The following is a 25249-nucleotide window of genomic DNA, read 5'->3' as shown; positions in this document are numbered from 1 at the left end:
AGAGCTTTAAGACAATCTAAAGCTTTTACATAAAATATTTTTATCCTAGAAAGATTCATTCTTCTGTCTTTTCCTGTCTCATATTTCTTTCTGCCAGTTCAGATATATAAATGAGGTGAAAATGTGATTCATCTCATTCATATGCGATGACCTACAATCCCCAAAAGCTGATTATGCTTTCCTAAGCCAATTTAATTTATGGTGAATTCTTATTAGGCTGCAATTCACAAATTTAATAATTGCCTGCATTGCACAACAATCAGCACTGCCTGAATCTGAACAAGTCGATCATGTACACATTTGTTGCCAAGTACCTTATATTAATAACTTTTAAACCAGGCAGTTGTTTTTGTAAGCAGAAGCAGTACATTTGCATTCCAAAAACAGGCTATTTCCATTACAGAAGAAGCTTTTATAAGTAGTTAAAGTAAAATGCAGATTTCCTCTGAGCACTTGACTGCTGATACCATACATCTAGGAAAGGGAGAACCAGAATGAGCAGAGAAGACCTTCACTGGCTAGGAACAAAAAGAGCTTTTCTTCTCATTTATAAATAGGATGCCTTTGTGCTATGGTACAAAGATTAAGACAATTGAAATATCTATTGAAAACTGTTTTTCCCCCCAGTAATATAGTGTTTAATTTATTTCAATGTTTACAGATACATATGTACAATTTAGAGGCCACTCAACTCTGATAACTCTAAGTGGTTTGCAGTTATCTAGTAAGAGCAATACAATAAACAGTAAAGAAATTATAACTGGCTCAAGAAGGGGCACAGCCATTATCCTGCCCGGAATGTTGGGAGAATAGCAGGGCCTTTACTAGCCTTTTGAAGACCATCAGAGTGGGAGCCATTCAGATCTCTCTTTGAGCTTTCAAAATATCAAAAAACAGAGTATTTACCATCGTACTGCAGAAATCCACGATCATCTTTGGCCACTTCAGATTCAGGCTAAAGAAATCCCAAACATATTAATGGAGAGTATGGTACAAACCCACAGGATAAGTGGCTGAAAAACTTAACACAGGGAGGCAATTTATAGCTAAAGTTAACAATATTATCCCTATCATTCTGTACCAAGTGAATTCAATTCCTTGCAGATTAATAAAACAAAAAGCAAAATGACACCCCGCACAAACCATATTCTTTTATTTAAAAGCTGATACTTGCCAAGTTCATTTGATATTAACAATGTCAAGAACAATACAAAATCAGATTGAAGTGCTAGGCAAACCATACAGCAAAACAAATGATGGAGAATGGAAAAGCCAGCAGTAAAAATCACAAGTTGCAATCATATGATGTCTTGCTTAATGACTCCATGGATTAGTGATGGGAGTTACCAGTCCCAATTGTGGTCATTAAGCAAGAACTTCATGTAAAATTGCTGAGACTAAGAAACACTGCCCTATTGGATTGAGAACTTTGATCAAACCGGGCGAGTCATATTAACTTCTGATGTTCATCACCGCACAGACTTACTGTAGGGCAGAGGGAAGCTTTGTGGTCACTGGAATCAAAAAACTGAAATCTACTTCTGCAACGGAACAAAATATTCACTCAAACTGTAAAGTTTTTTTTAAGCTTGTTACCTTAAAAAAGTTATCTTGGGAAATTATAGTACAACTGGGAAGCAGTTTCTTCAGCTTTCCTGCCAGAGTTGTTTTGCCTCCATTTGTTACGCTGAATTGGAAATGGGGAAAAAAGGGTGTTGAGAAGAACAAACCGTACAGTAGATAGCACTATTGATAGCTTTGTTTACTCTGCAAATGCTTTGTATCCGGTCAAATGTATTTTTTTTTAGCTTAAGTAGCCAGAAGGTTATTTATTACAGTTGCATAAGGGATTTCTCTGTCAATTATCTTCTACAGAATAAATGCACAATGATTACTCAGTGTTTTGTCTTTTTTTCTTCCTGAGAGCAGGGCTCTTAAAAGTATTTCTGTGGTTGCAACAGCAAAAATATTAGGATGGGAGTTGCAACAGCAGTGAAAGCCACAAGTTCATATACATTGAATACTTTCACAATACAATATAGGCATAGATTTAGACACTCAACAAATTTATTGTTACATAATCATAAAGTGCCATAACTTGTAAATATATTTTTATTGGTTTTAATTGTATGCCAATCATAGCCAGTGCTGAATAGAGTGGTCTTTATAAATGCAAATTATAAATAAAAATTATAAGCAAACTAAAATAAAAGAATCCACACTGAACAAGTGGTTGTTAAACAAGGGCCACCTGTATTTAGAGATTTGGATGCATAAAATAGGAAAAGAGGATTTCAAATTCCCATTTCATACTTACCCTCCAAGTCCAATGACCAATGTTTTCATTGTTCCTCTACAATCTAAACATTAAATTGAAAGGCTAAAATTAAGAGCATATCCCTTAGCTGTTTTTCTCAACTTACGGAACTTTTATATATTTTTGAAATTGTACTATGTCAGTGTAAAAGTAGACCAGACTGGCCACTTTCTGAAAACCACACAAGTAACCCCACCCCCTACTTAGCTCAACAGTGACAACAATCAATCAAACCACAGTTAAAATATAAAGTAAAAGAACTATAAAAGGGAGGATTGGATGTAAATGGCAATCATCATCTTTGCCACACCCCTATGACTTGGTGACCATGAAAGAATATAAAGTGTATTTAAGAGATTGTTGACTTCTATTCCCACTTTAGATGTGAAAGCTCTTTGGGCCAATCTCTCAGCCTAACCCACTTCACAGAGTTGTTGTGGAGAAAACAGGAAGAGGAAAGAGTATTCTGTATGTTCACCACGAGTTACTTATAAAGCAATAAAGGTGTCATTAAAAGAAATCTAATAAAGCTAAATAATAACAAAAGAAATGCGTGTCATTTAATGAGAATCATTTGCCTATCTAGGAGCCTGTTAGAGTCTATAATTTTTGAGCCAGACATACAGCATCTCTTCTCCTGATGCTTGGTTTCTAATCTCTTGATCGTTTTATGGCTTTTATTGCCTCTTCCAGATTCTCCGAATCCTTCATGAGATGTGGTGCAAAAAATAATATTAATACAGTGTTCTGTATATGGCACAGGGCCTGATTACTTGAGGGTTCATCTATACTCCATGGTTATCTGCCCAGCCAGTTTGATCCAGTATGTGGGCATTCTCTTGGTTCCTTCAGTTAATTTCAGGAATTGTGTCTGCTACAGCACTTCCTCTTTTGAACGAGGTTCTTCCTGAGATGTTGATATCCCCCCCCATATCATCGAAATTGCCAAGTCAGTAGTAATCACAGGCTTACATTTTTAATAAATGATATACGACCAATCCAAAACAAGTTAAATTATTCCTGTGATTTGGACACTATTCTTCTATTGATATGGCATACAATTGAATTGGACTTTTTAATATTTATGTCACACTGCAGTTCCAAAGTACTTTCCACAGTTATGAAACCAGGTATCCTTTTTATAGTTATATCATTCAAAACACCTTTCTGGAATGGAATCTGAAGCCCTAGTGCACATGAACACAAAATAAGCTATTTAGTTAAAGGCAAACATTTCACAATGTTTTATTTCAGGTTTTAGTGTTGTTAATAAAATTGGGAAAACCTATGATTACAAATACTAATAACCATGAGTGCATCTGGGTTATTGTTAATTATTATCCTACAATTGCTTCCAAGTCTTTTTTCAGTTACATAAGGGTGTTTTGAAACTCTTTGGGAGTTTCAAAACAGTAGAACACAGCTCCAAATTAAACTCTACAGCAATGTTACATAAACAGAAAAGATGCATGAATAACATTCCACAGTATCATCTACTGAACACAAAGTATTTATTCTAATCTTCACTGAACCTGGCAAAAAATAAGATTTATATTCACATCAAAATGGCTGCCAGTAAAACACAACTCTGTTCAAACTACACCCTTTGTAAATAAAAGCTCTATGGTTGTTGAATAAGACTGCAGTTCCTAATAAAAGTAAACTTAAATGGAACAAGAAATAAAGTTGCAGTCAGGATGGAACATGGTGTAATGGACTTTCACAAAGTTTGCAAAGGAGACTCCTTATTTCCTTATTTATTAATTGAGGGAGACTAGATTGGAAGACGATGTTCATGATTTTTAAATTGGAGGAAGAAAACTACTATGTTGATGACACTATTTTGAAAATGAAAATAAAAATGTAAATGACCTAACACTAATGAAAGTCAAAGAGCCAAGTGAAGAAAAACTGTTTAAGATTCGAATGATCTATTAGCTCTAATAGTGAAAGTCAAAGAGCTAAGTGAAGAAAACGAACCTAAGATTAAATATAAAGACAGATAAACAACCAGCCTCAGACTTGCCAAAAAACATACTGAAGTAATGGATAGCTCCTGTTTTGTAGGATTGAACATAAACAATAATGGAACCAAGAATTACACCACAGACCAGGATTTGGTAGGGTAGCAGCAAAAGGTTTGGAAGAAATCAGTTATTGTGACACTATACCTGAAAAGCTCAGCCTCATTCAGCCAATGATTTTCCCAATGACGTACTATAGTATGAAAACTGGACTTGAAGGAGGATGGAATTAATAGTATTGTTGCTTCTAAAATCTGGCATTGGAGAAGAATTCTGCAAATAAAATGGACAGCCTATTGGATCATGAAATAAATACAGAGTTCTGACTAGAGCAGGGGTAGGCAACCTCGACTCTTTTATGACTCCAACTCCCAGAATTCCCGAGTCAGCTGACTTGGGAATTCTGGGAGTTGAAGTCCATGAGTCATAAAAGAGCCGAGGTTGCCTACCCCTGGACTAGAGGCACAAATGACCAAGGACAAATGACCATACAGGTGGTCCTCAATGTACAACCATTTGCTTAACTTTGGTTCGTATTAATGGCAGCCTCAGAAAGGCTGGAAAGGGTGCTTTATAGCCTAATTAACCACTTTCAATCATCTCAAAAATCACATTTACACACCACAGTCAGATGATTGAAATCTGGGTGCTTTGCACTTACAACCAATTCCCAAGCACCCCAATCTGCTCTGCCAGCTTCCCTAGAAAATCAATGGAGAAGCCAACTGGGAAAATTGCAAGCTAATGCCACCTGCTATGAGAATTTCCTCTGGTCTCTGGGAGCTGAAATCCTTTGGCAGGCAGGAAGCCGAAACAGGATATTCAGCACCAGAATGGAGACACAGAAATATAAATTGTTATCAATAGGATTTTTACCCCCTACAGCAGTTCCTCGGATTTCTACAGTTCTCCATTATGCCTGTAACCCTCCTATCCTTCCCCACTCATTCCATCTTTTTCTTACCCTAAGGCAGGGGTCTTCAAACTTGGGCCTTTTATGACTTGTGGGCTTCAACTCCCAGAATTCCTCAGGCAGCGTGCCTGACTGAGGAATTCTGGGAGTTGAAGTCCACAAGTCATAAAAGGGCCAAGTTTGAAGACCCCTGCCCTAAGGTGAGAATTTTAAAGCAACCACAGAAGAACAACCCTTAAGGAAGACCGACAGCACAGCACCCCAGGAACTCTCTGGAGAAAGACAGGATGCGCACAGTCGGATTCAAAACACTCGCAATATTATGGCGGCAAATACAGATTTACCCAAGAGTGTCCAGTCTTGCAATCACGCACTGCAGAGAACAAGGTCAGGTATTCGTTTTTAGGACAGTTAATTGTACAAGGGCTTCTGTTCAGCGGTCCTATGCAGAAGCAAAAGCAGGCTCTTTGAAGCAAAGTAACAAGGCAAACTCACATTTCTCCTCTTCTTCGCAAAGCGCATGAACCACCGCTGCAAGAAAGCAAAGCGAAGCCCTCATTCAGCACGCAAAATAGAGGCTGCCCGCCTCCGAGCCCCTCCCTCTTCTATCACCCTATTAAAAGCCGCTACCTCCGTAAACACAGAACGGGGTGGAAACGGGCAGAGGCGACCCGTCCTTGTACACCAAGAAGGCGAGCAGGAAGGTCCCGCCGCTGCGCTCCTATTGGTCAACATTCGCAGCCTGTCCAGGAACCTTAGGAACTGCCCCTCCCCTACTGGAGCCGCGCTCTGTGATTCGTCGGCCTATTGTTGGCCCCTCCTTCCCACGCGGAACACCCCTCCCGGGGTGAGTCCCCCTCCCCTGGTCCCTTTCGGTCTTCCTGTCGTGCGGCTCCTTGGCCTCTAGGGGGAGCCCGTCTGCGACCAGCCGCACTTCCTCATCGTTGCAAAAGCACCTTTCGTGCCCTCGCCGAGCGCTCAGCTGGGACGTCCGCCGACCCTCCGGCTTCGTGGGTCGCTCTCGAGCCGCGCCGCTCCAGAAATCCTTCACGAGGAAGGGCTTACGGCGATCTGGAGGTGGCGAGCGAGCCGGCTCGGCGCTAGATCGGCGGTCGCGGAGGCTTGGCTTTGCAACTTTGGACGCAGCGATGTCCAAGCCGCCGCCTAAGCCAGCTAAGCCAGGTAAGGCGGGCGCTGGTCTTCCTGGAAGCCGTCGTCTTGGATGTTGCTGCTGCCGTCTCTCCTCTTATGGGAAGCGGGAGGATCGCGCTGGGAAAGGGTGCAAGAGAAGGGGGTCCTCCCTGACACGTGGATCGGCGGCTTGCTGCGTGCGGCTCTGCCAGGAGAGCCCCGCGGGACGTGGTGCATTTGGCGTCCTAAACTGAGATTTCACCCACCCACCCGCCACCCCTACTGCAGCTCTGGCAGCCTTGAATCGGGCTGGCTGGCTGGCTTGCTTCCTCCTGCCCCTTCTCTCCTCGTTGCGATGCGCTGGAGATGGCGAGGGAAAAGGCTGGTTTGGAGAAGAGGAAGAGCTTCTCCCTGGGTCGGGTGGGGCTGAGCGGGAGGCTGTCACTGTCAAAAGTCAGGCCAGGAAATTGAGCTGAGCCCGGCCAGGCTCCCGCCGGAGCCACCTGGAGGCGAGCGGCGGCTGCTCCGGGAGAGCGGAAGCTCAAGCAAAACGGATCGATCGCTTGGGGAGCTTATTTGCAACCGTGGCTGCAGTAAGAAAGCGAGCCGGGCCGAACCGGGACGAGCTCTGCAGCACGAAAGGCCGTTGCGACATCGGCAGCAACGGAAAAAGACTTCCGCACCCTCGTCTGCAGGCGTGTCAGAGGGTCAGAAAGTGGCAGGTTTCGTCCGGATCAGGGACGAAGTCCGGATCAGGGAAGAGAAAACAGGCTGCTTGGCAAAAAAACAAACCAAAAAAAAAGCGCCGGATGGGCATTATAAATAAAATAAATTAACATACCCGGCAGATAAGCAAGCTCTCTTCATATATAGGATTTCTCTCAATCGCTGCAAGACAAAACAAGACATTTTCATTCGGGGGAAAAAAAGTTGGATAGCATAAAATCACGCCATAAAATTAACTGTTTATGCCTTGTTGTGTTTTACAAGTCAGACTATTTCCTTCTATTGGACAGATCGTTCATTTGCCCCAAAGGAGGGATTCTGATTTGATGAAAGGATACTAAGCTGCTGGGATCTGTAGCACAGATATTTTCTGATATGGAATACAGAATCCAACAGAACATTTTCCTGGTATAAGAGAATGTGTGAAAGAGGGAAGTTACAGACATGTTGAAATACTTCAAGACTTGAGGGTTTCTTTCTCCAAAGAGGTTAAATTGATTGGGGGGGTCACTGTGGGATGGGGCAAATGGAGCAGAGCAGGACCCCAAACTTTAAACTGTAGCAGCAATTCCCAAAGTGGAATTAATTTGCTGTCAGGGATTGAAAGTGTCTAAAAGAAAAATGAAAGACTTCCAGAGCAGTGCAACGAAAAAAACGTTGATTAATTCCTACAGCAGGAAGTCATGTAATATTGGACCATGTTACAAAATGTAGTACGTAACAGAGCTGTAACTTCTAAAATTATTCTAACCCAAGAAAGTGCATATTATTACTTAAATTTGAAGAATACAATAAGCATCATATAGCTTTGTAAAAATAGCGCATCCTAAATAGATTTTTGAGTCATCTTACCTTGGCACCAGTACTGTAATAAAAAATTAAATACTCAACATCATCATTCTAGCCATTGTCTATCCATTGCAGGATGAAGGCCTCTTCTGCATTTTTCTAACTAGTACGGTCCTGAGCTTTCTTTTGCCAAATGGGCCCACAATACTTGCTGATGTGGTTGATCCATCTTGTTTTAGGTCTCTCATGGATGCTTTTTATCAACTGCGATCCATTCTATGACTGCTTTGGGCCACCTGCCATCACTTCTTCTTGCTATGTGACCAGCCCACTTCCATTTCAATTATTTTACTCTCTAGATAGCATCATATATTTTTGTTTGTTCTCTAATCCATGTGCAGGTCTTTCTATTTTGTCTTGTAATGCCGAGCATGTTTCTTTCCATAGCTCTTTGTGCCATTCGTAGCTTTTGTATTGATTGTGAAGTTAGTGTCCAGGTTTCACCAGCATATGTTAGAAGAAGTAGCACCCACTGATCAAAAACTTTTCTCTTCAGGCATAGGGGGAGGTTATTTTTGAAAATGAAGCTTAACTTGCCATATGCCTGCCAACCACACTTAAAATGTATTCAGTTTCCTTTTGGAGTACAATTAAGAATAATTCAGGCAGTAGTGAAAGATTCATGCCACATCAGCTGTGACTTCCCTCAAATCTTAATGTTTTCCTGAAAGCCATCAGAAATTTATGGGGTGGGGAGAACCACCCATAAGCAGTCTAGTATAAAAGTCCTGTTCCATATCTTAGCCAACTATAGCTTTTAGACTGTGAGGCCTAACAAGGCATAAAAGAAAGCCTCAGATGATGGCAAAGCAACTTCATGAAATCAAGAACATTTTTTTTATTGAAAAGTTTTAAAATACATTTTATCTTTAACAATCCCCCCTCCCCCTCCCCTACCTATCCCTCCCCACCCCTCCCCCCCCTTTCCCCCCTCCCCCCCCCCCCGACTTCCCAGAGCAAAGTACAGGGTATAAAAACAAAGAACAATCATAAATATCCATATGCTACCAACAATAAATTCTTAAATCTATCACTCTCTAGCTCATATAAGATAACTACAAACAATACTAATATTTCATATAGAGAGAAAAAAAAAGAAAATAGAAAGGAAGACTTATTCAAATGCTAAATGAAACTTTTTAGTCCCGTATTTCTTCTGGATATATTCAATCCATTTTTTCCACTCCATAATATAACGTTCTTGCGAATGATCTTTCAAATAAGCCGAAATCTTTGCCATTTCTGCCAGGTCAGAAACCTTTAAAGTCCATTCTTCTATAGTCGGCAGTTCCTCCTTCTTCCAATACTGACCTATTAAAAGTCTTGCTGCTGTAACTAAATTTAACATCAACTTAGTGTCCACAACAGTAGCATCTGTAATTATACCCAACAAAAAGAATTGCGGACAAAACTTTATCTTTTGCTTGAAAATCTTCTGCATATTCCACCAAATTTTTATCCAAAAAGCCTTGACCTTTTTACAAGTCCACCATATGTGAAAATATGTTGCATCTTCACCACCACACCTCCAGCATTTTGGCTGATAGTTCGGATACATACTTGCAAGCTTTTTAGGATCTAAATCAAGAACATTTTATGTGCTGTACACAAGCCTTCTTCAATCCACAGCCTTCCCATTTCTTGAACTACAGTTCTTCTCCAGCCTGGACATTTATGTGTCTGAATAAGAAAAGGCAGAGATTTTATTTTAATTTTCTGAATCAATTTCATGTTACATATGTATGTGTATATGTATATGTATGTATGTATGTATGTATGTTCAGATATAAGTTCCATTGTTTTCAGTAACACATCTCCGTGGTTATCAAATTCCAATCCAAGGATCGAGTTATACATTATATAAAGTTGAGACTATCTCTTACTAGGGACACGGTGGCTCAGTGGGTTAGGACGCTGAGCTTGTCGATCAGAAGGTCGGCAGTTTGTCGGGTCGAATCCCGAGTGCTGCGTAACAGAGTGAGCGCCTGTTACTCGTCCCAGCTTCTGCCAACCTAGCAGTTCGAAAGCACGTAAAAATGCAAGTAGAAAAATAGGGACCACTACGGTGGGAAGGTAACAGCGTTCCGTGAGCCTTTGGCGTCTAGTCATGCCGGCCACATGACCACAGAGATGTCCTCGGACAAGCGCTGGCTCTTCGGCTTTGAAACAGAGATGAGCACCGGCCCCTAGAGTCGGAAACGACTAGCACACGTGCGGGGGAACCTTTACCTTTACCTATATGTGTGTGTATGTGTGTGTGTGTGTGTGTGTGTACGTCTATACAGAAACAGGCTAGTATAATAGCATCAGTTTGAAAATTTAAAAGGCATGGTTTTTGTCTCATATTTTGTTATTTAACAAATCCATTGCCACATTTCAGTTGTTTTGCAGAATAGTTATTTTCCACAAAGAGTATGTAACTCTTGTTTTTAAATTAAAGTTGTCAGGGTCTCTCTAGGCCTAGGGAAATATTGTGGCTAATTTAGAATAGTCCAGTAGTCTCAGAGCCATATCTTAGTAGCCTTACAACATTAATAAGCATTTCACCTAATCCACATAATCAAGGCAGTTTACAATAAAAGTGAATTGTGGAGGTGTGGGAACCAAAACAAGCAATTAATTAAAAAGCTACTGATGCAGCAACATCTATGGCAGCCTTGGAAACTGATGTCACATATTCTCCAATCCAAAATAGGACTTGGCAAATGAGCATAATACATACTAGGAGCCTGCAACTGAGGAATGCTGATACTGAACCTTGTCTCTAAAACAACGTTAGTCACCTTGAGCAATATTTTGTTGTTTTGCTACCTCAGAGTCAGTGGACTGGACTGGTCCCAGCAGGGTGGGGTTTTTTTTTCAAGATTTCAGAAGTAGCTTGCCCTTGCTTCTTTCTAGGGCTGAGAGAGAGTGACTGGCCCAAGGTCACCCAGACTGGCTCTGTGACTGAGGAGGGATGGGAATTCATAGTCTTCTGGTTTCTAGTATAATGCCTTAGTCTCACTTAGTATCACTTAGTATCACTGGCATTTCTCTGAGTGGATTCCACAAACCCACTTCAAAGTTAGTTTCAGATCAGTCTCAAGATTCAGACTGTGAGTATGACTAAAGTAACTATTATTTCTGCTTCATCTGTGCTGACTAAGTTCATTTCTGTAAAACATAAAGATCTATTTTCAGCCACGGCATTCTGCCCAGTTAATAAGATTTTTGTTAACACAGACTGATACGGTAGGGTATAGACCACAGGTCTGCAACCTGCGGCTCCGGAGCCGCATGCGGCTCTTTCAGCTGTCTCCTGTGGCTCCTAGTCCTCTGCCATGTGCAGTCCAAAAAAAAAAAGTGGGACTAAAAAAGTTCAATCAATTCAAATATGTAGGGTAGGTGCATATCTCGCCTTGGCTCCACTCTTCAGTCAAACCCTGTTCTGCGCATGCGCGCATGTACGCGCATGTGCACACATTTTTTGCGGCTCCCAGTTTTTCCTTTTGTGAGGGAACCAGTTCTGAGTGGCTCTTTCACTGTTTCAGGTTGCTGACCCCTGGTATAGACAAACAACCAACACTGTATCTATGCAGTGTACTAGTGATGTGGTCATTTCTGTACAATGAATCTGTCGGGCCCGGCACGCCTGACATTCGGTGGGGCTGCGGAGCGACCCGCCAGGCCCCGAAACCTACCGCTGGCGCCCGCGGTCTCCCGGAGGGCTGGGACAGTGTACGGCCGTCGCAACACCCCAGCAACCGCCCGCCCAACGCCCGGGGAGGCCACGGAGCGACCTACCGGCCTCCAGGGACTTCCGCCAGCCTCTTCGCCTCTCCAACGAGCTGCCGGGCTCCGGGAACGGCCGCCAGCGCCCACGCCGTCCCGACAAACCAGGGAGGAGAGCAGCCGAGGAGACAGCGCAGCGGCGACCCGCCCGCCAGCTGGGGAGGCCGCGGACCAACCCGCCGGCTCCCGGAAGCAGCCAACGAGCCGGGAAGGAGTGCGGCCGCCGAGTGCGGCCACGGAGCGACCTACCGGCCTCCAGGGACTGGAGTGGACGCTGACGCAGCCCAGCAGCCTCCGGGGCCGACCAGAAGGCCGGGGAGCGGCCATACGGTGGAGCGGCCGGTGGTTGCCCAGCATCCAAGCGGCAGAACAAGGACGGGCGCCAGGGGGGCTCAGGGGGTGGCGGAGACTACCGGCGGGTCGGGGAGGGGCTCAGGACACAACTCGCGGCGGTCTGGGGAGCTGAGGGGGGAGATGAAAATATGCGGAGCTCTGGGGGAAAGGAGGGTGGTTTGGGCTGGGGGTTAGGGTTAGGGTTAGGGTTAGGGTTAGGCTTACCGGCTGCAATGGTGGTGGGACGGGTGCCAAAGGGTGGGAACCATGGGAGGCGGTAGTTAAGTAGGGTGAGGGCATGGTGGAGCAATTAGGGGTGTGGTGGTGGGTGTCGGCTTTGCCGGCTATTTAACAGCGTTGATTGTGCTGTGGAATCAACGCTGACTTCGTCTGTCTTCGAGCAACTGTTTGTGAGGATAATAAACGTGGCTCAGGAGAACCAGCTCCCGTTCCGGATTCATTCTTTTTGGTGGCTCGTCGGACGGGGGGCTGAAAGAATGTATCTCATACAAGTAGTCCTTGAGTTACCACAGTTTGTTTAGTTACCATTCAAAGTTACAACAGCAATGACAAAAGTGATGTATAACAATTTTTCACACTCATGACCATTTGCAGCATCTCCATGGTCACGTGATCAAAATTCAGACACTGGGCAACCGACTCATATTTATGACAGCTGCACTGTCCTGAGGTCAGGTGATCACCTTTTGTGATCTTCTGACAAGTAAAGTCAATAGGGAAGCCAGATTCACTTGACAACTGTGTTACTAACTTGTTACTAACTGCAGTGATTCACTTAACAGGTGTGGCAAGAAAAGTCATAAAATGGAGCGAGACTCACTTAACAAATGTCTCACTTAACAACATAAATTTTGGGCTCAGTTCGAGGACTATCAGTATTACTGTAGCCCAGATTAGCTATAGATGTTGATTCTGCCAACTGAGCACTGTGTAACAACTACATTCTTCTTAAAAAGTTAATTCTATTGGATATCCTCCTTACATAGAACTCTAAGAACGAAATGAAATCTAAGTTTTCATCCAGGAAGGAAGATCTTTCTAATACAGTTTATGGTGCACAATATTTTTTTTTACAAATTCCCTATATTTCTTCATGGGATCAAACTGAACTCATAAAAAGAACAAAGTCTTATTGCCTAGAAGAAACCAAGATATTAACTTGCCGGAGGGGAAAATGAATGGAGAAAAGAGATCTTAATGCAATAATAGGAGATTTGACTCCCTTCAAATATACCTCTTGTTTTGTTTTTGTAAGTTGTCAGGCTCTAATGGACACAGACTGTATTCTTTTATGCTATTTCCTGGCAAAAAACAAAAATAAACATCCCCCACAGCATTAGGGAATTTTGTTAACACACTGATGCTGTCAATTAAATTCAGTTAATTTGAACCTAGTCACTAGAGGGAACTGGGGTCTCAAAATTTACAGATTCTTTTAGATTTTGTATAAAACATTTTCCTTCCACAGTTAGAGTCCAACCTAAATCTAGTATTTTTCAAGGCACTTCATATTGGATTCCATACCACAAACATAGCCAGGATTGTCTTCTCTGTGTGCCTACTTCCTAAATATGATTCTAGAGAAGTCAGAATTAGATGTGGGCAAACCTGCTCTTCCTTTCCCTTACAATAGAAGAGATGTTCTCTAAATACCAAGAATTCTGATTCAGTGGCTGGTACTCGATCCAAATATGCTGAGGTGGCAGACATGGGAAGTGACTTGCAGATCCTCAGAGCACATAGTGGGGCTTAGGTGGATCATGATCTGACCTCATCAAAATAAGAGTGATACATAGGTTTATTCTCTTTGTGAAATGACACGAGAAGAAGGGGTTTTTTTTCTCCTTCTTGGCCCATACAACTCTCATCTGCTGCTCAATTAGCACCAGTGCCCAGGCCTTTCACTAATTATGGCTTTAGGTTCTAGGTCAGCAACATGCCAATCATAAATATCTCTCTTGGAACTCTGTGCCTCACCTGCTCACTTGTTGCTTATTTATTTAGATGCTTTTAATTAAAAGGAATAGAAGAGAATCTGGCCTACATAAAAGCAGCCTTGAGTATAAGCTATATTTCTGGCACCGAGTCTGTGCTCCATCCTAGAATGTTCCAAATATTTTTCTTAGAAAATAAAAATGACCGTAGAGAGAGATGATGGTGCCCGGGGCTCTGATCCGAAAGAAAGAGAAGAGAAATAAGGAAATGGAAGAGACAGCAGGTAAGAATGCATAGCATCCTTCTTCCATTGGACCCAAAGTAGGGCTTTCCAACTTGGGCTGGCACACTTATGGCGGTCTTGTTCACCTGCTACACTGTGCTCCAATTAGCTACTGTACACGACAGCAGGAATGCCTTCTAGGGGTCTACACACAGCCTGTGATGGGCACTTTTGAAAACAAGTTTGCCAATAGAACAGTGAAGTGTGGGCCGGACCTGCCTATCTTATTTTCTAGCACTGAAACACTAAGTGAAGCCGACAAGAGTTTTGCCACTTTTCTAGCCAAGTGACAGGAAAAGAATAGTAAAACTATGGTCCTTTCCTTCTCCTTCCTCCTGTGAATGCAAGGAAGTCTGAAGTCCGGGGCGGGGGGGGGAGACCCATATAAAAGATCCATCAGTAGAATCCATAGGTCCCAAAAGCTATTGGAAAGCAAAGCAGTTGGCATTTGCTTGGCCTGGCACAGGTGGCAAGTAAAAACGCAAGAGAATCCACAGTTTGTTAGATAATATAATAATAATAATAATAATAATAATAATAATAATAATAATAATAATAATAATAATAATAATAATAATGAGGAGGAGGAGGAGGAGGAGGAGGAGGAGGAGGAGGAGGAGGATTGGACCTTGGAGGTCATCTACTCCAACCCCCTGTTCAGGCAGGAAACCCTATACCATTTCAGACAGATGGCTGGCCAGTCTCTTCTTAAAAACGTCCAGTGTTGGAACATTCACAGCTTCTGGAGGCAAGTTGTTCCACTGGTTAGTTGTTCTAACTGTCAGGAAGTTTCTCCTTAGTTCTAGGTTGCTTCTCTCGTTTCCATCCGTTGCTTCTTGTCCTGCTTTCAGGTGCTTTGGAGAATAGCCTGACTCCCTCTTCTTTGTGGCAGCCCCTGAGATATTGGAACATTGCTATCATGTCACCCCTCACCCTTCTCTTCATTAAACTACACATACCAAATTCCAGCAACCGTTCCCTATATGTTTTAGCCTCCAGTCCCCCAATCATCTTTGTTGCTCTTCTCTGTACTCTTTCTAGAGTCTCGACATCTTTTTTACATCGTGGTGACCAAAACTGGATGCAGTATTCCAGGTGTGGCCTTACCTAGGCATTGTAAAGTGGTATTAGTACTTCACGTGATCTTGATTCTATCCCTCTGTTAATGCAGCCTAGCACTGTGTTGGCTTTTTTGGCAGCTGCAGCACACTGCTGCCTCATATTTAAGTGATTGTCACCTGTAGCAAATGCAGAACCCCAGGCTTATCCCTATGTTGAAAAGGGAGGCAGCGATTGAAATCCGGAAAAGCATTTCATAGGCTGGCATCCTTTCCAGCCAATTTGCATGTGCAAATTCAGCAGCAGGGAGCTGCACTTGACTTACGTCCACAACCCAGTCCTAGATATCTCTTGTTAAGCGAGACAGTTGTTAAGTGAGTTGTGCCCCATTTTATGACCTTTCCTGCCACAGTTGTTAAGTGAATCACTGCAATTGTTAAGTTATTAACCTGGTGGTTAAGTGAATCTGGCTTGCTCATTGTCTTTGCTGGTCAAAAGTTGCAAAAGGTGATCCCGGGACCCCGCAACCATCATAAATACATTCCAGTTGCCAAGCACACAAATTTTGATCACGTATGACCGTGCGGATGCTGCAACAGTCACAAGTGTGAAAAATGGTCATAGGTCACTTTTTTCAGTAACCTCGAATGACCGTTCAACAAATGGTTGTAAGTCAGGGACTACCTTTATTGCAAACAGAAGTGACAAAAGTATTTTAAGTACCTGAAAAAGCCTCATAACACAGTCTTTCCAAATGTCATTTTTAAAAAAAATCACATCAGCTCTGTGTATTCCAACTAGGCTGCTCCATAGTGTGGTCTGAGAGCATTTTGAATTGCACCCTTTGAACTCTGAATGCAGTCTCTTTTTTTCAGGAACCAGTGCTGTGCATGGTGCCCGGCTACAACGGAGCAGGAATAGGACTGTGCTATTTCTGCTTCTGAAGTCTGTGCAGCAAGCACACTTAATCTGTAGAGGGAAGATATATGCAAGTAGTATTAGATCAAGACACAGTTTCTCCTTTGAGAAAAAGGAAATGACTGCATTTTTTTCCTGTCCTACAGATGGAAGGCTATGTGTTGAGGGAGTAGTATGTGAAATAGAAAACTGACGACACCCCATACGCCTTTCAAACCTGTTTCTGTTCCTACCTGAATGCAAACATCTGGCCTTAAATGCTTGCACTTTTTCAGATGGATGTCATTGTAATTAAGTTATTGTGGACTATTTTTTATTTTTTATATATAAATTTTATTAGTTTTTATAGGATCAGGAATGAGGTGGGGTCGGGATTGGGGTTGGGATTTGATTAGGGTTAGGATTAGGATTGGGGTTGGAGTTAGGATTTTTTCAAACAACATCCTCAATATTTAGCAAACAGCATAATGTCGGGGTTCATGTGTTTAACCAAAAATAATGATAATAGTTAATTATCATAAACAATATGTTAATTAATCGCTCGATAGTCTTCTTCTTGCTAATTTATATTCAGAGTTACATATCATATTCCTTTCTCTCTAACTCATTTTTCTAGCCATTGATAGAAATTATCCCATGTTCTAAAATACATTGAGTCTTCTTTCTCTTTTATCTTTAAAGTCAATCTATCAATTTCTGCACACTCTAAAATTTTCTTAATTAATTCTTCAGTTGGTAAATTTTCATTTTTCCAATGTTGGGCAAATACAATTCTTGCTGCAGTTAGTACGTGTAAAATTAAATATATATGATCTTTCTCATAATTTGCTCCTATTATTCCTAACAAAAATAATTCTGGCTTAAAGTCTATTTGTTTTTTAGTCATTTTCTCCAGCCATAAATATATTTTAACCAAAATCTTTTTGCTTTAGGGTATGTCCACCAGATATGGTAATATGTACATGGTCTTTGTTTGCATTTCCAACACTTATTTGAAGTATTTTTAAACATTTTTGCTAATCTCAGTGGTGTCATATGCCATCTGTAAAACATTTTATGTAAGTTTTCTTTATATGCCACTGCTTTAGTTAGTTTAACATTTCTTTCCCATAACTTTTGCCAGTCTTCTAATTCTATATTATATCCAAAGTTCTTTGCCCATATTATCATTGTTTCTTTTACTTGTTCTTCCTCCATCTTTAACAGATATTTATAGAGTTTCTTAATCAACTTTTCATCTGTTTTTAATGTATCTGGTCAAATTCTGTCTGTTCTTTATAGAATCCCATTATTTTAGCATCTTTTTTCATCTCTCGTTTTGATTTGTAAATATGGCCACCATGATAGATGAATACCTTTTTCTTGTAAATCTTGTCTGTCATTCAATTTTACTTTATTGTCCAAGATATTTTTATAGGTCACAACTTTGTTGTAATTAATTAAATTTGGGAAAGCAAAAGCTTCCATTGTTTTAAGCCATCCAGGTATCTTGATGTAAATTTTTGCTTTTATTTTTTCCCATTCTGAAAGAAGTGCATTTCTTACAAAGTGATTTTGAAAGTATCTATGTATTTTATTCTTTCCATACCACAGAAAGGTATGCCAACCAATTTGTAGGTCATGCCCCTCTAGGTATAATAGTCTTTTGTCTCTAAACATTATCCATTCTTTAAGCCATGTTAAAATAATTGCTTGGTAGTATAATATCCAATCCGGCAGTCCAAATCCTCCACTTCTTTCACTTCTTATAGCATTTCCAGTCTAATTCTAGCTTTTTTTTCCTTGCCAGATAAATTTCAGTATTGTTGTATTCAGTTCATCAAAAAAGGCTTCTCCTAGCTATTTTGAAGCCTCTCCTTCCAGTCTGCCATTTTAAGGATTGCTTTAATGTTGCTAGTGCAGTTGTTAATTATTTTTATCATTTACGGCAGAAAACCACAGTATGAACTTCTGACGAAATGGAATCCGTAAAAACATCTAGACTTGTTCTTGCCTCTACATCAGTGTTTCCAAACTTAACCATTTTAAGATGTGTGGACTACAACTCTCAGAATACCTCAGCCAGCAACTTTTGAGCCCAAAAGTTCTGTTGCTAAGTGAGACAGTTGTTAAGTGAGTTTTGCCCCATTTCATGATCTTTCTTGCCATAGTTTTTAAGTGAATTGCTGCAGTTATTAAGTTAATAACATGGTTGTTAAGTGAATCTGGCTTCCCCACTGACTGCTTTTCAAAAGGTTTCAAAAGGTGGTCACATGATCCCAGGATACTGCAGCCATCATAAATACATGCTAGTTACCAAGCTGAGAGTTCTGACAAAACGTGATCCACTGGAGAAGGAAATGGCAACCCACTCCAGTATCTTTGCCATGAAAACCCTATGGACAGTACCAAAAGGCAAAACGATATGACGCTGGAAGATGAGCCCCTCAGGTCGGAAGGCGTCCAATATGCTACTGGGGAAGAGCAGAGGGCTAGTACTAGTAGTGCCAGAAAGAATGAAGCGACTAGGCCAAAGCCGAAAGGACGCTCAGCTGTGGATATGTCTGGTGGTGAAAGGAAAGTCCGATGCTGTAAAGATTTTTTCTCCATAGGAACCTGGAATGTAAGATCCATGAATCAAGGAAAACTGGACGTGGTCAAACAAGAGATGACAAGATTGAACATCGACATCTTAGGTATCAGCGAACTAAAATGGACAGGAATGGGTGAATTTAATTCAGATGACCATCAGGTATACTACTGCGGGCAAGAATCCCTCAGAAGAAATGGAGTAGCTTTCATAGTCAATAAAAGAGTAGGAAAATCAATACTGGGATACAATCCTCAAAATGACAGAATGATCTCAGTTCGAATCCAAGGGAAACCATTCAATATCACAGTAGTCCAAGTCTATGCCCCAACCACCAGTACTGAAGAGGATGAAATTGACCGGTTCTATGAAGCCCTACAGCACCTTATAGAACTAACACCCAAAAATGATGTCCTTATCATCATGGGGGATTGGAATGCTAAAGTAGGAAGCCAAAAGATAACTGGAATAACAGGCAAGTTTGGCCTTGGAGTACAAAATGAAGCAGGGCACAGGCTGATAGAATTTTGTCAAGAGAATACGATGGTCATAGCAAACACTCTTTTCCAACAACCCAAGAGACGGCTCTACACATGGACATCACCAGACGGTCAACACAGAAATCAGATTGACTATATGCTCTGCAGCCAAAGATGGAGAAGCTCTATACAGTCGGTAAAAACAAGACCAGGAGCTGACTCTGGCTCAGACCATGAGCTTCTCCTTGCAAAGTTTAGGCTTAAACTGAAGAAAGTAGGGAAAAGCACTAGGCCACTCAGGTATGAATTAAATCATATCCTTGTTGAATATACAGTAGAGGTGACAAATAGATTTAAGGAATTAGATCTGATAGACAGAGTGCCTGAAGAACTATGGACAGAGGTCCGCGACATTGTACAACAGATAGCAACCAAAACCATCCCAAAGAAAAAGAAATGCAAGAAAGCAAAATGGCTGTCTGAGGAAGCTTTGCAAATAGCTGAGGAAAGGAGGAAAGCGAAAGGCAAGGGAGAAAAACATAGATATGCCCAATTGAATGCAGAATTCCAGAGAATAGCTAGAAGAGATAAGAATGCCTTCTTAAATGAACAGTGCAAAGAAATAGAAGAAAACAATAGAATAGGGAGGACCAGAGATCTTTTCAAGAAAATTGGAGAGATGAAGGGAACATTCCATGCAAAAATGGGCATGATAAAGGACCAAAATGGCAGGGACCTAACAGAGGCAGAAGAGATTAAGAAGAGGTGGCAAAATTACACAGAAGAACTATACAAGAATGAGCTTAACGTCCCAGATAATCACAATGAGGTGGTCACTGACCTCGAGCCAGACATCCTAGAATGTGAAGTGGGCCTTAGAAAAGCTGAGCAACAACAAAGCTAGTGGAGGTGACAGTATTCCAGCTGAGCTATTCAAAATCTTAAAAGACAGTGCAGTAAAAGTGCTACACTCAATTTGCCAGCAAATTTGGAAAACTCAACAGTGGCCACAGGATTGGAAAAGATCAGTTTACATTCCAATTCCAAAGAAAGGCAGTGCCAAAGAATGTTCAAACTATCGCACCATTGCACTCATTTCTCATGCTAGTAAAGTCATGCTTAAAATCCTACAAGCTAGACTTCAGCAGTATGTGGATCGAGAACTACCAGAAGTACAGGCAGGATTTCAAAGAGGCAGAGGAACTAGAGATCAAATTGCCAACATACGCTGGATCATGGAGAAAGCTAGGGAGTTCCAGAAAAACATCTACTTCTGCTTCATTGACTATGCTAAAGCCTTTGATTGTGTGGATCATAACAAACTGTGGCAAGTTCTTAAAGAGGTGGGAGTACCAGACCATCTTATTTGTCTCTTGAGAAACCTATATGCGGGTCAAGAAGCAACAGTGAGAACTGGACATGGAACCACTGATTGGTTCAAAATTGGGAAAGGAGTCCGGCAAGGCTGTATACTGTCGCCCTGCCTATTTAACTTATATGCAGAGCACATCATGAGAAAGGCAGGGCTAGATGAATCAAAAGTTGGAATTAAGATTGCTGGAAGAAATATCAACAACCTAAGATATGCAGATGATACCACTCTAATGGCAGAAAGTGAAGAAGAACTAAAGAGCCTCTTGTTGCGAGTGAAGAAGGAGAGTGCAAAACTTGGGTTGAAACTTAACATTAAGAAAACCAAGATCATGGCATCTGGCCCTCTCAATTCCTGGCAAATAGATGGGGAAGAAATGGAGGTAGTGACAGATTTTGTTTTCCTGGGCTCCAAGATCACTGCAGATGGGGACTGTAGCCAAGAAATTAAAAGACGCTTGCTCCTGGGAAGGAAAGCCATGGCAAATCTAGACAACACACTAAAAAGCAGAGACATCACCCTGTCAAAAAAAGTGCGTATAGTCAAGGCTATGGTCTTCCCAGTTGCAATGTATGGCAGTGAAAGTTGGACCATAAGAAAGGCTGAGCGCCAAAGAATTGAGGCCTTTGAACTGTGGTGCTGGAGAAGACTCCTGCGAGTCCCTTGGACTGCAAGGCGATCAAACTGGTCAGTCCTAGAGGAGATCAATCCTGACTGCTCTTTAGAAGGCCAGATCCTGAAGCTAAAACTCAAATACTTTGGCCACCTAATGAGAAGGAAGGACTCACTGGAGAAGAGCCTAATGCTGGGAAAGATCGAGGGCAATAGAAGAAGGGGACGACAGAGAATGAGGTGGCTGGATGGAGTCACTGAAGCAGTGGGCGTGAGCTTAAATGGACTCCAGAAGATGGTAGAAGACAGGAAGGCCTGGAGGAACGTTGTCCATAGGGTCGCGATGAGTCGGACACAACTTCGCAGCTAACAACAACAGTTACCAAGCGTCTGAATTTTGATCACATGAATGTGGGGATGTTGCAATGGTCATAAGTGTGAAAAACTGTCATAAGTCATTTTTTTCAGGGCCCCAGATTCATCAGCTACTTTGCCACAACAGAGACTTGCCACGTATGGGCCTGCCACACCTCCTCATTGTGTTCAGTTGAATGATCATATTACTAATTGCAATACTATAGTTCTAATGTATTTCTAGAATGAAAATTCATTCTTCACAACGAGGTTTGTTTTGCTTTTTTAAACTTATACTAGAAAAGCAATTTCAGGCTCTATTTAGCAGTGGAAACATTTCCTCCTTAGAAGTTAAAACTGTGTAAGCATGTGTTGGTGTGCAAAGCAGGAAAGTAACTAATTGTAATTTAATTTTAATTTCCATTGTAATAAATGGAAATAATATAATATAAATAAAAATAATATAAATGCCAACTTTGTATTAAAATATGAAATAAAATATATAAAATATAAAATGCAACTAAATTTTGGTGGTATTGATTGAAGTTTATGGAGTAGAAATTTAGTATATTTGATGATTGCTCAAGAATGAGGTTTTATATAATGAATAAGTTACCATAAAGGGCAGAGGTGAAGAAAATGAATAAGTTGAAGAAAAGCTCTGGCGTTCCAAAACAATTGCCTATTATTCAGAAAGCTTCAGTGTTCAGTTGAAAGCAGTCATAAAATTCTTCCACTGAAATAATCTCAGATCGTTTTAAAGGGCTATTTCCCCTTATATTATAATTAAAATATTTTATTTTTGAATCAAAAATAATTTTACCTTTCCCCAAAATTGTTTGAGAGACTATAAAAATTGTTTTTGGAGAGTAGGGGCTAATTGTTGTGATCCGATCTCTGTTGGTGGTTTCCAAAACCTTTTGCTTTTATGAACTTTGTACAGGAATTAACATTTTCAAGCAAAGCAAGCTATAAAGAAATGGGTTGAAAATCTGTTTAAGCTCTTTTTTGCCTGGACCTGCCCTTTTAAGAAATCTGTAGCAAAATCCCAAAGAAAACAGTCTATATCATTTGTGGTTCCTGTTGACATAAGCAGAAGCAAACACAGAAATAATTGGACTGTAATTTTCTTCCTCATGAGTTTACTATGATGATGAAAGGAGTGAAAATAATAGCACACTTTACAGTTTAACACTTGATTCACACTTGTACTAGTATTTCAAGATATTTCCTGTTCTTTTTTTCAACTTGGGACTAGAAGAAATGAAAGTCATGTAAGCTTTCACGCAGTTTAAGACTACAAGGAAAAAGGAAGAAAATAAACATTTGAAAAAAAACACAACAGGAATCAAAACTGTCTACTTCAACTCTGTCAACTACTTGAGTTGCTTTAGGAAAAGAAGAAATGTTCTCTGGTTAATGTTTATTTCTTTCTGTATTTTAGGGCAGGTGAAAGTTTTTCGAGCCCTGTATACATTTGAACCCAGAACAGTAAGTATATTTCTACTTTTTCAAAATATGTTAAAAAGGAAAATTTGTATATGAAGGGGTAGCTTGCTCCAGATTATTTTTTTTATGAACATGAAACACTGCAAGGAGTATATGTATTCCCCCTGTGGAGATGAAATATCATCCATTTTTTATTTTTTAGATTAAAGCTGCTGTTTATGCACCATTCATATTTACTGAGAACTTAGTCACGTGTCCTACAGATTGTGTCTTGGCTTCTAAGTAAAAATGGATGCCGTTTGTAATTTAAAGTAGACAACTCAGCCTTTTCATTGCTAAATCATATTCTGGTATGCGGTTTAGACCTTGATTGTGCAAATCCCGCCAACTGATCCAGTCATTCCTGAGCAAACAGTTCAAAACGGCTCTGAGAAGTATAGCAGGAAGTGGCTCATGATTGCAAATGGCATTCTTAACCACTAAGAATTAAGAAAAAAAATTCTTTTAAAATAATGTTGTGTCCACCTTCTCCCTCTGCATTAATTTTCTGATTTTATACAAAGTTTTTAGGTATGATTTCCTCAGTGATTTTAACCTAACTGTTTTCACGTTTTGAATTTTATGGTAACCTCACTGAAATTTTGCAATGGTGAATGGTATGATAATGTTTTAAATTAATCAGTTTCTGTAACCTGATAGTTCAGTCTGCTATTGTGCTAAGTTACATCATGTCTTGGAACTGGTTTTTCACAATGTTTTTCCCAATGTCTATCTTTACTCAGTGTCTTTGACCTTAACCTGTGACATTTAGAAATCTGAAATTTACTGGCTTATGAAAGAATCTAAGCCTCATCGCTCACTTTTGATGCACCTTAGGGAGACCAGGAATAGATTAGCTTCTGCTTGTTTGCTCCGATCAATTACAGTAAAGTATTGGGGTGAAAGACGGAACTCTTGCTTGCAAGATGTTTGGATCTTTTATTACAATGTCTTGTACGCATTTTCTGAGCCCTTGTTCTACCTTGGGTAAATTGTAGAGGTAATATTCTCTTAGCTGTTATTCCATCATTTCATCTCAGCAGGGCTAGCATTTAGCTGATACTGTGTGGGACTGGAAGCTAAGTAGGATTAGGCTTGATTAGTACTTGGACGGGAGGCTCTGAATAATACCAGGGCTGAAATTATACCAGGAATAAAGCTAAAAATTGGACCATTTCATCAAAATTACAGCTTGGGCATTGGAACAAAAGGTCTCCCCCTTCCTTATTTGTATGTGACATCAGAACACCCATACAAAAGGAGCAGGGTTTGCAGCATGAGAGCAGAATTGTTTTATTATTTTTCTGTGCTGTTTTCTCTGATGGATACCTCTGACAAAAGTATCTTTGCTGATTCTGGGTGTCAGGTTCGGCCCAAAAGATATTTTGTAAGATTGGTGGAATAAGCAAATAGGCAGAAATAATAATAATAATAATAGTAGTAGTAGTAATAATAATAATAATAATAATAATAATAATAATAATAATAATAATAATAATAATAATAATAATAATAATAATAATAATAGTAGTAGTAGTAGTAATAGTAGTAGTAGTTGGAAGGGATCTTGGAGGTCGTCTAGTCCAACCCCCTGCTCAGGCAGGAATACCTATACCATTTCAGACAATTTCTACTTGTGAATGAAGGCTATTTTTTCCAAAATGACTTTAGAGTAAACTTATAAAGGCTTCCATTGAGCTTTAGGCTAAGTAAGTGATCTTGCCCCTAAGCTTCCTATTTCTTCATTACACTGGCTGTATGTGCACTAGCCTACCCTTAAGTCTTTTCTGTACCCAGAAATTGAAAACAAGACAGTAATGCAAAAAGCTGTATCCTTCAAGAGAAGGTAATGGGTGGGCTTTATCCCAGATCCTCAAGTCAGCCCATTACCTTCTCTTGAAGGCTACAGCCTTTGCAGTACTATCCCATTCTCCATTTCTGGCTGTATATTACATATTTATTTTTTTTGCCGGCTCCAAAAATGGTGGACGCGCTGGGGAGAGCTCCGTAGCCCCCAATGGTAAGGCGTCCCCCCAGGAGCCCCCCAGGGATGTCAACGGACCCCTGGGGTGGGGTCAGAAGTTCGGGCAGATGA

General features: G+C 40.8%; 2 protein-coding genes across 2 annotated transcripts in view; one reads left to right on the top strand and one right to left on the bottom strand.

Annotated features, from left to right (window-relative positions):
- Positions 1 to 5889, bottom strand: part of CARNMT1 (carnosine N-methyltransferase 1) — a 30682-nt gene extending 24793 nt beyond the window's left edge. The window contains exons 1-4 of the mRNA XM_081318874.1: positions 5750 to 5889; positions 2318 to 2360; positions 1597 to 1687; positions 907 to 955 (exon numbers count right to left, since the gene is read on the bottom strand). Of these exons, the coding sequence (XP_081175000.1) occupies positions 907 to 955; positions 1597 to 1687; positions 2318 to 2360; positions 5750 to 5813 (247 nt within the window). The 5' untranslated portion in view covers positions 5814 to 5889. The remainder of the gene's footprint in view (positions 1 to 906; positions 956 to 1596; positions 1688 to 2317; positions 2361 to 5749) is intronic.
- A 278-nt stretch (positions 5890 to 6167) lies between these two features.
- Positions 6168 to 25249, top strand: part of OSTF1 (osteoclast stimulating factor 1) — a 42768-nt gene continuing 23686 nt past the window's right edge. Inside the window, exons 1-2 of the mRNA XM_081319368.1 lie at positions 6168 to 6436; positions 23111 to 23157. Of these exons, the coding sequence (XP_081175494.1) occupies positions 6403 to 6436; positions 23111 to 23157 (81 nt within the window). The 5' untranslated portion in view covers positions 6168 to 6402. The remainder of the gene's footprint in view (positions 6437 to 23110; positions 23158 to 25249) is intronic.

This window comes from Vipera berus (genome assembly GCF_964194415.1).
Source record: "Vipera berus genome assembly, chromosome: 2".
Taxonomy (NCBI): domain Eukaryota; kingdom Metazoa; phylum Chordata; class Lepidosauria; order Squamata; family Viperidae; genus Vipera; species Vipera berus.
Note: the sequence above shows the minus strand (reverse complement) of the source record. Positions and strands in the feature narration are given on the sequence as shown.